This window comes from Phoxinus phoxinus (genome assembly GCF_949152265.1).
Source record: "Phoxinus phoxinus genome assembly, chromosome: 16".
NCBI classification, from domain to species: domain Eukaryota; kingdom Metazoa; phylum Chordata; class Actinopteri; order Cypriniformes; family Leuciscidae; genus Phoxinus; species Phoxinus phoxinus.
In genome coordinates this window covers 11,258,138-11,271,651 of record NC_136891.1, presented here as the reverse complement: position 1 = coordinate 11,271,651, position 13,514 = coordinate 11,258,138, and the positions used below count along the sequence as shown (strand labels likewise).

The window sequence follows — 13,514 nt, the reverse complement described above, 5'->3', positions numbered from 1 at the left end:
TCTAACCATCTCGATACCCGGAACGACAGGGTTGTACGGACGCAGAAACGTGCCATATCTATTGCTTTTGCAATATCCCCAACCAACAGCTATTAATTGACCTTAAATATGTCTACCATCGTCTACCGTCAAACAGATCAGGTAAGAATCAATCTGATCAGTAATGATGACTGAAGCTTCATGTCTCCTGTCCTCCCAGAATTCTTTCATACTACGTGTTTAATTGGAAAGATCTACAACTGAATTTTTTTTTGCTTCTACGTTGTTATTTTGTGTTACACATACAGTCTTGTATGTACTCACGCGATTGCCATATGGTGCGTTGTAATCTGCTGTGCAATCGGCAACTGCATGCATGCGTTGCTCCCATCAAGAGATAGAATCGCTCGCGTGAGATCAACGTTTGCAGTGTGCAGCAAACCGTGATTTTTTTTTTTTTTCAAACGTTTATTATTATTTGTAAATGATTTTAAATGAACGAAAAAAAGTAATATTTTCCTACAAAATAAACGGGCGTTTTTACAGCTAACGTTACAGCTAGTGTAGTGTAACGTCACCAACTGGCATTTATAGTATTGCGGGTGCTGAAATATTGCACATTCAATTCATTATACAGTGGGCAAGCAGATCTACACCCACTACATATTAATGTAATTTTCGTTTTATTTTAAAAAGAGGCTTCTCACATTTAGCTGCCTTGTAAAATGCGATTGTGCTAACCATGTTGTTGCTCACAATTTTAAAATGTTTCCATTCTTAAAATGAAATTATTCTTTAACTTTCATCATCATTAAAACGAACAGTAAATGCCGACGAACACACGAATTAAATTAATGACAAATAGGAGAACGGGACGATTTGTCAAGGTTAAAAAAGAGTGACCGGTGTGGTTCATTGAAAGCAGTGCTCGTGTATTTTGACGCAGAACATACATTTTACCTCATCGTTGATCTTTAGTCAGGAATATGTTAAAATTACGACCAGGTCCTACTGACCTAGTTTTGGATTTTACTGTAGGCTTGGTCGAGGGGTTCAGAAACGTTCTAGGTTCCGTATGATGCAAGCTTCATTGTGTGCGGGGAACGTGGATGCGAGGCGTGTTGATGGACACGTCATCTGGCCAATCGTATCGCTCGGAATCATACGTTTTGGCCTATCAGGATTCGTGGATGTAATGGGGCGTAACCACAGAAATGTGTTCCTGCATGTTTTATCGTTTGCACTTAGCATCGATGATATTTGATTGGAATTAAAATATGGTCTCATACATTTAGTAGATATTTGGAAATATATGTTAACTATGTATATTTGTAGAGTTTAAATTATTTACACATTATTCTGCACATTATGTTTTGCACACTGTTCTGCACACTGTTTTATTAAGCTGCATTTTTTTTTAAATCGTGTGTTTATGGATTTTTTATTTTATGAATGGGTTTAAAATTATGTAATTTGCTCTCATCTTAAGTATTTCCAAACCTGACTTAATTTCTTTTGTGGAAGATGACAGGAGATGTTAGGCTAAACTGGGTGAACTCTGAACTATCTCTTTAAGGTACTTATTTGTTTAAGTGACATATGGAAAAAATTGCAGGTTTGGTAAATGCTGTGGAATTTCCCTGTCTGGTTATAGGTGTTATTATTATTAATATTATTATTTTCTACTTTTCTCTATATATATATATGCTCTGTCTACATACCTGTAATAATTTCCATAACCTATGTTCCCACTCCCACAGTACATCCCATTTACCATGTTGTACACATCAAATCTCCAGTCATAATTAACAATCCCATTTATAAGTCACAGGAATCTGCAGTTTCACTTCTCATAAAGCCGTTTCCGTTCCTTAACTGCACATCTGCCTATGGATGACCTAATTGTCACTGCAGTGCTTCATTTGTAAGGGAAATATATGCAGCAAATGCTGTGCTTCCTAAACTACAACCTTTCCTTTTGCATTTTGATATATAGATTCTTAGAGTAGAAATAAAAAATAAAATCACAAATTATATATATATATAAAAAAAAATGCTATTATGCCCACTGTGAATAAAATCAGTGTTCTGTCTCTCAATTTTCAAACATTCTTTCCATACGTGGTGAAGGATTTTGTAATTTTCCAGCCTGTTCTCATGTGTGAGATCACCCGGTGGCTCTGTTAGCTCACTCTTTAAATTGTGTTCTCCCATTAACCTTTTTCCATAAAGGTTAGCGTTTCATTAGAGAGGCGCAGATATAAATAAAGAAGCAAAGATTCCAGCAGCTTTGCTGCCCTTTGCCCTCTGAATGTAATCTGTTCATTCACAATGTAGTTAAATAAATAAAATCTAAATAAATAACAATTCTACAAAAGTAATTATTAATTATTATGATGGAGCGGTCATAATGCGTTTCCTTTCCATCTTTGTAATTACGAGTTTAAATTTCATAAGCTCTTCTGCTGCCTGTTGGTTTATGGAAAGAGTAGCAGTGTGTTTTAGTTTAGGCTGAGCGAGAGAGAGAGAGAGAGAGAGAGAGAGAGAGAGAGAGAGAGAGTAAATCACAGATTTTGTCAGGTGTTATCTAACCCCTGGAAATGCAGCTCAGTCTTTAGTTCACATCTGAATATGATTTTATGATATAATTTTTCACCATGCTTCTTTCATAGTCTCTCATGATCTTGCACAACCATTTGACCAGAATGTTATTTTTTGTTGCACACCCAATGCCCTTCCTCCTACACATTTTATGCAGTCAGACTCTACATAAGTTTATCACTGTTGTGCAAGCCATTCATGAGCTTAAAGGTACATCAGAGGATTTGTCAACTCAGTAAAAAAAAAAGTATGTTGGAGCTTATTAGTTACTATAGACGTCCAGGGCCATTCATTAAAATCATTATTATTTGTATAGCATTAACAATGCCAAGGTCATGACTCATGGTCTTGATTCCTGGTAAAATTTGCTGTGAATAAATTTGCATAGAAAAATCTGGCCAATGATTAAATCTAAATGTTAGCAAACCACGTGTTTCGGACAGTGAGTAATGTAGTTCACCTTTTTCTCAGAGCGCGCAGAGTTCCCAGAGAGAAAGTGTGACTTGCAAAAAAGGGGTCTCATGATGAAGACCAATATAATTGTATATGTTGCTTGTGGTCATGGGCACACTATAAGCGGGTTGAACTATCTAAAATTGCATTCAAGGGAACACAATGTCCTCTTTAGTCTCAGATTTATTTTTTAGCATGGCCATAAGCGATGCATTAAGTTGTTGCTCAATCTGGGTTATCTGTTGAGTACTGCTGCAGAGTCAATAGAACAACTGTTGCTGTGTGTTTCAACCCATTCAACCCTCCTCTTTCTCTCTCGCCTCGCTGTCTGTCCCACGCTTACTGACTGAGCGGGCTGTTCTCTGCATGCCAGAGGGGACAAAAAAGATTATATGCACAAAATGGTCTTTCAACGTGTTTTTCTGCCACCACGCATTTCAATATCTGTCCGTCTTTTTGTTTTTTCACCCTCTGCTTTGTCAGTAATTGTATGAGGATGTTGTGGTTGTCAGCACACAATGAACAGATTTGTGAGTCCATCTGAAGCTGCGAAGTCACCGTAGGCTTTATCTGTTGTCTAACCCGTAAGTGCCCTGGTTTAAAGTGTCAGTTCCTGATTCCACTCCAAGTGGACCAACAGCTCTCAGATTAAGGTCACCAGCTTGACACTGAACAGTTCAGACTTATCAATGAGTGGAAAGTTTCACGTTTTAAGGGTCAATGACATTACTTCTTTTTTTTTTTTTTTTTTACCTAAAAATATTTTTGTATTATCAAGATCAATACTTATCTTAAAATATGAGATAATTTGACCGTTTACTGACAGGACATGATTTAATTCAGGTTGTAAAATGTGGTGTACTCCTCAAAAAGTAAATAATGAAAATTAAATAAAGTGTATAAATATATATATTTTAAAAATTAAAAACTGGCATATGTTCAATGGGTAATTTTATTAAAATTAACTTTTAGTTATTTAAACCCATTCACTTAACGGGTTATATTTTAATTAATTATTTTATTTAAAGGGGAGCTTTCCTTTTGGATAATCTTATGACCTTTCGTTGATTTTATCAAGATCTCTTGACCTTTTTTTTTTTTTAAAAGTAGGTTTGGATTCACTTTAGATCTGAGATTTAGTGGAATAAACTTCAGTGTTGACGATCAGACAGTTGAAACAAGAAAGGTATTGGTGAGAACTTGTAAATGAATCATAATTTAATGCTTCCATCATTTTACTCATCCTTGTGCTTTAAAGTTTTTCTCCAATGCCACTTATCTCCAAGAGGAAACATCTCTATGAGGAGGTAAATTAAGGCCTAGAGTTTTCCGATTACTGTTTTCAATAATCAGCCCCTGCGTAGGAAAGAGCAAGAGAGGATGAGCAGATTATCCAAAGATCTCCACTGCCTGCATTTACGCCGACTGAGGCTGAAGTGAATAAAAGGATGTGAGTGGAAAAATACCAGCAGGTTTTCATGCAAAACACAAGGATTCCACACACTGGTGCTCATTTGTTTTTCGCTTAGCATTTTTCCATCCCCACACAGCTGAAGCCACATCATTGTGGGAATGTGATAAATCCATCAAAATTCCTGACCGAGTGAGTTCTTGGTTTTGTGACCATCCTCCGCCCCTAGAATTGGGCCATCTGCTGGCTGAAAAAGCATTGAAAGACCTGTGGAAATTTCCAGAATTGCGGGTGTGGTAGAGCCATGTGGTTAACGGGGGAAGGACATGGAGAGAATTTGTGTTTGGGTGTTGTAGAAACGGTCTGACCAAGGGAGGCTTGACGGCAAGGTTGGAAAAGCATGTCCTGAGATTTAGGCAGCTTCTTGAATTAAGTCTGTACGAGACAGATTCTCTCCGGATTAATTTGAAATGTCTGTGCAGCAGAAGTGAAGGCTGATCCCGAATAAGGCACGTGTTTAACACCATGAAAGCAATCAGTAGTGCAAAGCTGGGTCAGTCTATGATCTGCAGCGTTTCTGCCCTTGAGCGACACATGAACCTTTCAATTCCATTGGTTCTTTTGACATCAGTAATAGACGTTGCGGCCATTGACGTTCTAAAAATTGCCATTGATGTGATCAGTCCTGATTAAATCCTGCTGCTATGTGGCGTCATTACAACCTCTTATTTGTTATGTGTCCTGCAGGTTATAATGCATGATCAACACAGAAAAGGTTTGAGTCTATAGCCAACGGGACACCCGAGGACTTGATTGCAGTCACTCTAAGCCTGAGAGTTTGAGTCACCTCTGACCCCCTGCTGTGCCCTCTGGTTGCCTGGTATTGCCTTTTCCATCAACTTCCAGTGACGGAAGATTTAGGCACTCCCATTCCTGGTTCCTCTTCACTCGTGCCTTTTTACGGCTTTCCCAAGAAATCTATCTCTCCCAGACAAACGTCATTCGGTATTAGGTAAGCGCATGACTTATACATGAGACTTAGTGTTATGTAGATGGTTTAATAGTGATTATAGTGGCAGCTTTTTAGCCAGCAGCTAAAATGAGTGATGCATTGTATTGTTTTTGTGTGCGTGGGTGATGATTATGTAAGATGCACTGTGTGGGAAAGATATTTTGAGGTAAAATCATAAAATTGACTGAAGATTGTTTTTCTTTTTCTTTTTTTTTCGCTAAGACTTAATTTCCAAAAATGATTCCCAACGGATATTTGATCTTTGAGGACGAAAGTTTCCTGGATTCCACCGTGGCCAAAATGAATGCCCTTAGAAAGAACGGGCAGTTCTGTGATGTGAGACTTCAGGTAACACACCCTTTTTTAACCTTATTATTCTAGGTGTCATTACGAGAAGGCTGAAACATGACTCAGGGAAGAAGAGTGTGTTTCATTAGACGCAGGTCCTGGATCTTTGAATGGCCTTTAGCTGTGTGACGTTCATTAACAGACAAAGCCAAACCCCCTGTGTTCAGAATATTTCAAAGAATGCTTGGAAGCTTTAACAAGAGATTTAATAGTTAATTATCAAGATTAATTTCCTAAAAGACTCTTGTTCCAAATAGAAATATTGTAAGTTGTCTAGATATTTGTTTTGGTAGGCCTGTTTAAAGGGATATTTCACCCAAACATCATTCATCATTGACTCAAGTTGTTCCAAACATGTATAAGTTTCTTTCTTCTGTTGAACACAAAAGAAGATATTTTGAATTTGAAGAATGTCGGTAACCAGACAGTTGATGGTAGCTATTGACTTCCAAAGTATTTTTATTTTTCCTACTATGGAAGTCAATGGTTACGTCAACTGTCTGGCTACCAACATTCTTCAAAATATCTTTTGTAAATGATGAAAGAATTTTAATTTCTGGGTGAAATATCCCTTTAATGATGCTGCCAAGCTATTACTATTGCTAATAATTCATATTTGGGATTTGTTCAAATTTGTATAGCAACATTCTAAAAACCACACAGAACACCTTAGAAACTGCATAGCAACATACTAAAACCCACTCCGAACACCTTAGCAACATTTGATTGGCCAAACATCATATCTGAAAATCCAGGTTAAATTAAAACAAATGGTGCCTATTTCTTTGTAACAATGCCATCATAAACTTAACCGTTGCCCTTTTTATCTCTGCAGGTCTGCGGCCATGAATTAATGGCTCACCGGGCAGTGCTGGCTTGTTGCAGTCCGTACCTGTTTGAGATCTTTAACAGCGACCTGGAACCTCACGGAATTTCCCACGTGAAGTTTGAGGATCTGGACCCTGAGGCTGTGGAGATCCTTCTCAACTACGCTTACACTGCCCAGTAAGTGCTAGGAGGGCCATCATAGGGCACTTTTTCTACCATATTAATGGCTTCCCATTTGTGGCAATCAATGATTTATGATATTTAATTTTGCTTTCTGCAGGTTGAAGGCAGATAAAGAGCTGGTTAAGGAGGTTTACTCTGCAGCCAAACGGCTCAAAATGGACAGAGTGAAGCAGGTAGGCATATTAAGCATGTTTTTGTGTATTTCTGACAGGTTTACTTTAGATGAAGCCTTAACCTAGTCTTGTCTGCCACCAGATCTGTGGCGACTACCTTCTCTCCAAAATGGATTCCCAGAGTGCCATCTCCTATCGCAATTTTGCCAGCTGTATGGGAGACGGGCGTCTGCTGGGCAAGATCGACAGCTATATCCAGGAGCACCTTCTAGACGTGTCTGAGCAAGAGGATTTCCTCAAGCTTCCACGCCTTAAAGTGAGCTGGCCTTTAACCTCTCGGGTCATGCACTATTCTTGATTGCACGCTTATGCTAACCACGCACTTTCTTTTGGTCTGCTTTATAGTTGGAGGTGATTCTGGAGGATAACTTGACCTTGCCTAGTAACGGCAAGCTGTACTCCAAGGTCATCGGCTGGGTGCAACGCAGCCTGTGGGAAAATGGCGAACCCCTGGAGCGACTGATGGAGGAGGTCAGTACTGCGCTCCACTGTGAGCTCCTCTCTCTCCTCCCTCACTTCTTCCCCCTCGTAATTCATCCCATTCACAGATTTAACAGGTCCGTTCACACCAGCCATCTTAACGGTAGAGGTCGGTTGGGTTTGTTCTCTTTGGCTTCCATATATTTTTTTTTTTGTTTGCTCTCCCCCTTTACCCACAAATCACCCCCGCGCCTTTAAGAATATACGTTTAGGTACAGAACGGGGCTGTTACACCCTCCGCAAAGGCGAGTGGGTAGTCCAGGTGAGCCAATCTAAAAGCCTCCTGAATGTTCAGTGCTGTGCAGTAACTGCAGCTACTCTTGTCTGCTCGCAGAGAGTGACATGGCATGTTGCCGTCCCAATGACATCTCTCTCTTCTCTAAGCAGGTGTGTGAGTGTGTGAGTGAGTGTGCGTTCTTTGGGAACCAGCACTAACAATTCTTCCTCCCCACTGATTTATCTCTCCTTAGGTTTATTAGAGCAAACATCAGCAGGATTCTCACAAGACTGAAGAAACCAAGACTGGGGGCCTCCAGGGTAATGAGTCAGTGAATGAAAGAAAATAACAAAAGAACGAGAGGGAGCCATGGTGAAACAAGTGCTAGGCTCCTGTCTGTTAATCAAATGCACTCACCAACAGTACACAGTTCATTTAAAATGACACTTCAGATCTCCAAGTATCAATGCGTTGAACACTTCAAGACATTCACATATTAAGTCCCCCATACAACACCTCACACAACACAAGTCAACTCGCATATGCATGCATTGTAAAGTAAATCAAAGCATGTTACACAGTTGTTCATGCACACACTTACAGGATATTCAGATAACTGACTAAAATGAATGGTTTATGCCACTAGGGCATTTTACATTTACACAGTATACACTTGATTACTGATTACGTACCGATGAAGGTAAAGGAAGAGAGCCATCGGCTTCAAAATGGCACCTACAATGTCTTTTCTTTTAAATAAAGGAAGTGGAAACTGAGTGCAGTTTAGAGGGATGTTCTCAATTTGCTCTCAGTTCCTAGTTCCTTTTAATCTGCTTTTGGACACATTCCCAGTAGGGATGGGCACAAGTACTCAAAAGTGACAGCTGCAATAATTGCATTACATGATTTTTTTCAGTATTTAGCAAACTACATGAAGCTACTATAGCTATACACAAATGGCCTCATTTGTAATTTTTTTGATTTTCAGCGTTACCTACTGGTCCTAATCAGTTAACGTCAGCACTGTAGACAGTCGGTCAAGAACAGCTCCTTAAAAATGTGATACTCATGGTGCAAGACACTTAAAAACTGCATCTGTGCTGTACTCACTTAATATATCTGTCGAGTACCCATAGACAAAAATACCGAAATGCCCATCCCTAATCAACACTGATGCACAGATTTTTTTTAAAACTTATTTTTAATTTATTGTACTACTTTATTTAATTTCAGTGGATTTTTTTCAGTTATTTGAACTGAATTTTTTATTTAATTTGGTTTCGAATTCACTTTTTCTTTAAGCTTGAAGACGATCCAAGATTTTTTTTTTTAAATGAGGGACTCATTTTTTGAGCTGTTAAAGTTGAAAACAGCAAACTAGTGTTGACCTGGAGTTTATGTGATGACGTCTGATTTGACTAACCCCCTCAGCTGAGAAGATGGCTGCAGGATGACCCCCTGAACATGCACTGATGAAGCTTGTTTGTTTCCTTCTCCAAACTTAAATGAAGGTTCCCAAGATGCTTTGTGGCCGAAAGTATTGTGATCCACATTCTGCTGTTTTCAGTGCAGTGAAAAGTCCCGAAGATCTTGTGAAATGATCCACAGCAACACTGTGTTCATATTCTTAAAGAAGCTTTTTTTTTACCAGCATCTTGCAGCGAACGAGTGCTATGGCCCTCCCCTTCTTAACTTTTCTTCCTTCCCTGACCCACGTAGTTGGGTGTTCTGTTGTCATGGAGACAGCCACATGGGTTTTGTTGTCGCTGTGTGTTTTGCAGGTGCAAACGCTGTACTATTCGGCCGATCACAAGCTGCTCGATGGGAGCCTGCTTGACGGGCAGGCTGAGGTGTTCGGCACTGAGGATGACCACATCCAGTTTGTGCAGGTACACAACCAGCGCCGAGCTCTTCTCGGGCTGGACCGCAGCAGACCTGTAGCGAATGCAGGATTTAAGTGTAATGCTAGCAGAGCAGCTGCTTTGTTGTGCTGGGCTGTTGAGTCTGAGCTTTTTAAGGCTGAAGATATCACGGTGTGTCCGTGATGAGTGTGTGGATTGGGTTGTAGTGCTGCTTATAGTGTGGCTTTACATTGGGATTAGATTAATGTAGATATAAGGTCAGAGGAATATTCCAAGGTTCAGCACAAGCTCAATCAAAAGCATTTGTGGCATGATGTTGATTATCACAAAAACTAATTTCCCCAAAAAGAGAAGCGAAAATGGAGGTGAATGAGGCCAATTTTTAAATAGTATAGTCAAAACAAAAAATGTAAACAATATGCATGTTAACATGATTTTAATGTGACAAGAAAATGACTAATCTTTAAACGTTCTATTCTAAATACTAATCTTCTTTGAGTTATATCCAACTCTGTTGCCATGACAAAGTAATGGATAAAATGCCTGTAAAAATTAAGATTTAAACTGCCTTACAGCTCAAATAGTACATGTATCAATGTATGTCTAAAAGTGATAAGCTTCATATTTGATTTAAAATCCTTTAAAATGGTTAGAATTGTTAGAACCTTACCAAAACCTAATGGTTTGCTTTTTAAAAGAAAATGAGGCATGAGTCAAAATGATTTTTGTGGTAATCAACATGATGCCGCAAATGCTGTCGACAGCGCTTAACTTTCATTGAACCGGGAATATTCCTTTAAGCTGATGTAGCCTGCATCTGATAAGTTGAGTCGGGTTTACGCCTAGACGGGTCTGGGACTGTGTGAGGTTGTATGTGTGTGGACCATGGGCTCGGAGTCTGTAGCTGCACTGTGCCTTTGCAGAAGAAGCCCCTACGTGAGAACGTACACCGACAGCTGAGCACCAGCTCCTCTGGCAGTCTCTCCCCCGGATCTGCCAAACATTCCTGCAAGCAAGAGTGGAAATACATAGCTTCTGAGAAGACAACCAGTAAGTTTGCACCTTTGATGTGTTCATCAGATCGTTGAGACTTCTCTGCGGTCCCTTCAAGTTATCTTTTCCTCTCCCCACAGACAATACATACCTGTGTCTGGCTGTGTTGAACGGCATGCTGTGCGTGATATTTCTGCATGGGCGCAGCAGTCCCCAGGCCTCGCCCTCGTCCACACCTTGCCTAACCAAGAGTCTGAGTTTCGAGGGCCAGCCGCTGGAGGAGGAACCTGAAAAGCTGATGGCACCCATGCGATATGCTCGCTCCGGCCTGGGCATCGCTGCTTTGAGCGACCGACTCATCGCCGCAGGTTGGTGGACCGCACAAAGAAACTTCTGAATGTCTCTCTTGCCTTCGTTAAGCAACTCTGATCTGTTATTCAGGAGGCTACAATCGTGAGGAGTGCTTGAGGACTGTGGAATGTTACGACATGAAGACGGACAGCTGGACTTTCATTGCTCCGATGAGGACCCCACGTGCTCGGTTTCAGATGGCCGTGCTCATGGTGTGTACATGTTCAAATGTGTATGAAGAAGTAGTATTTGAAAGTGCTGTGAACTAACTTGTTTTTATCCAATCAGGGTCAGCTTTACGTGATGGGCGGGTCCAACGGCCATTCTGATGAACTGAGTTGTGGGGAGACGTACAACCCCAGTGCTGATGAGTGGACTCAAGTGCCAGAGCTCAGGACCAATCGCTGCAATGCAGGTAAAAACTTCACTTGTAGCATTTCAAATGTTTTTCAGCTATGAAAACCTTTTCACAGCATTCTAATTTTGAATTTTGGGGTTTTCATAAGCTGTAATTATCAAAATTAAAACAAATAAAGGCTTGAAATATCTCACTTTGCATGTAATGAGTCTATATCATATATTAGTTTCACATTTTAAGTTGAATTACTGAAATCAATGACATTTTGCACGATAATAAACATTTTTGAGTTTCACCTGTAGCTTATTGGCCATGACATAAAACAAAAAAAAATGTATCTATTGGTTTTAGCCAGAATATGTGCATCCCTTCAAGAGATTATGAATTTGTCCATTCAACACAGAGAATACAGTAGGTTTAGATTAATCAATTATTGTTTTCTTTCTTCAGGTGTCTGCTCTCTGAACAACAAGCTGTACGTTGTTGGGGGATCAGATCCTTGCGGACAGAAAGGTCTGAAGAACTGTGACGTTTTTGACCCCGTGAGCAAGGCCTGGACCAGCTGTGCCCCTTTAAACATCAGTAAGTCATGTTGACGTCAAAAATATCCCTATAATTGCTTCCACAGGGGTTTCTGGCACTTAAGAGATCACAGCTTAAGCGTACAGCAGGGATTACAATGATAAAAACCCAGATGGATCTGCAGAAATGGTTCTCAATGCTATTTTCGTGCATCTACAGGGAGGCATCAGGCTGCCGTGTGTGAGTTGGATGGCTTCATGTATGTGATCGGAGGAGCAGAATCATGGAACTGTCTGAACAGTGTGGAACGCTACAACCCAGAAAACAACACTTGGACCCTCATCGCCCCAATGAACATAGCCCGCAGAGGAGCTGGAGTGGCTGTCTATGAAGGTAACCAAAGGACAAATTGCCAGTATATGACCATTAAGCTTGCATATGGTGACTGATTAATTTTTTTTTTTTGTCTTCTCTCTCAGGTAAACTCTTCGTGGTGGGCGGCTTCGATGGCTCTCACGCCCTGCGTTGTGTTGAAATGTATGACCCCGCCCGCAACGAATGGAGGATGCTGGGGAGCATGAACTCGCCACGCAGCAATGCTGGTGCGACCGTGCTCAATGATGTCATCTACGCCGTTGGCGGCTTCGACGGAAACGACTTCCTTAACTCAGTTGAGGCCTACAACCCTAAAACAGACGAGTGGAGCCCCTGTGCCGATGCCTTCACCAATTCCTAAGAGCCAGGGGCCGGGGAACCAAATGGGGACGGGGGGTTATCTCACTCAAACTAACAGGCTTAGTGACGTAATCGTGCTTTGTGATGTCCTGTATGTATGCGGGAGGGTGGGCGGGTGGGTTTTTGAGGCGTGAGGGTGGTCTCGTTGGGTTCTTCTTCGCAGGAGTCACCCATGAGGCTGATTTTTCTTACAGTGTTTGGGTGGGGGAGGTCCGTTGGGGGTTGCTGAAAGCAACATTAAGCCTTTGCATATTGCATACTTTATTTTTTTGTTGTTGTAAATATTGTTGTTTCTCTTTTTTTTTTTTTTTTTTTTCAATTTAAGAAGAATGCCAACATTTATTGCACACTGAGTGTACCTTTTTGAGTTGAGTAGTTTTGAATTTCTCAATAATTTTTAGCGAGTTGAAGACAGGATTGATTGGTTGAACCCATTAAGGAAGTGATTTCTTTTTCTTTTTTTTTTGCTCACTTCATTTGAAGCTCCATGCTTATACAAAGCCTTATTTTACAAAACATTCAAACACATGGCTTTCCTTTTTGTATCATTAGCCATGACGTAGGATTAATGTACCAATCTTTAAAGATTGCCTTTTTTATATTTTTGATACACTGCAACGTAACCAATAGATAGATGGATGAGCTAGCAGACACAAAACACCCATGAAGTTATGAACTCTAACCAGTGCCAGTTTAGTTACTCACATGCGTATAGTCAACCACGCTTCAGTGCTCTTGCTCATTAGATATTTTGTTACTATTTCTTTTGTTTGACTGATTCAAACAAGTGAGACCATGCTCATTTCCTAATTGATATCTTCTCTTTTTAATATTTTCTGTGTTTAGCGATTGGAAGCAACAAAAGAGTTTTTTGGTTCCATGGTTTTGTTTTTTTCCCTCTTATTATTTGGCGGATAAAATTCTGTACTACATTTGTTATGAGCTGATATTTCCTTACTAATAAAACCATTTCAGCCTGTGAAATAATTTTGGTTTGTGTCTCTAGAA

At 40.2% G+C, this 13,514-nt stretch overlaps 1 protein-coding gene across 1 annotated transcript; it reads left to right on the top strand.

The window, feature by feature from the left end:
* Positions 1–2: 2 nt before the first annotated feature.
* On the top strand, positions 3–12,613 carry ivns1abpa (influenza virus NS1A binding protein a). The gene is made up of 15 exons (XM_079583665.1): positions 3–141; positions 5,192–5,456; positions 5,679–5,804; positions 6,640–6,809; positions 6,913–6,988; positions 7,071–7,244; positions 7,334–7,459; positions 9,467–9,574; positions 10,471–10,597; positions 10,681–10,908; positions 10,982–11,103; positions 11,180–11,306; positions 11,700–11,831; positions 11,991–12,164; positions 12,251–12,613. The coding sequence occupies exons 3-15, from the start codon at positions 5,694–5,696 to the stop codon at positions 12,505–12,507; spliced, it is 1,932 nt and encodes a 643-aa protein (XP_079439791.1). The 5' UTR covers positions 3–141; positions 5,192–5,456; positions 5,679–5,693; the 3' UTR covers positions 12,508–12,613.
* The last annotated feature ends 901 nt before the right edge of the window (positions 12,614–13,514 follow it).

Excerpts from the sequence above, each read along its gene's own strand:
- ivns1abpa (XM_079583665.1), top strand. The coding sequence starts at position 5,694 with ATGATTCCCAACGGATATTTGATCTTTGAGGACGAAAGTTTCCTGGAT. Across the intron at positions 9,575-10,470 it reads ACCACATCCAGTTTGTGCAG|AAGAAGCCCCTACGTGAGAA; the intron begins GTACACAACCAG and ends GTGCCTTTGCAG. Across the intron at positions 11,307-11,699 it reads GACCAATCGCTGCAATGCAG|GTGTCTGCTCTCTGAACAAC; the intron begins GTAAAAACTTCA and ends TTCTTTCTTCAG.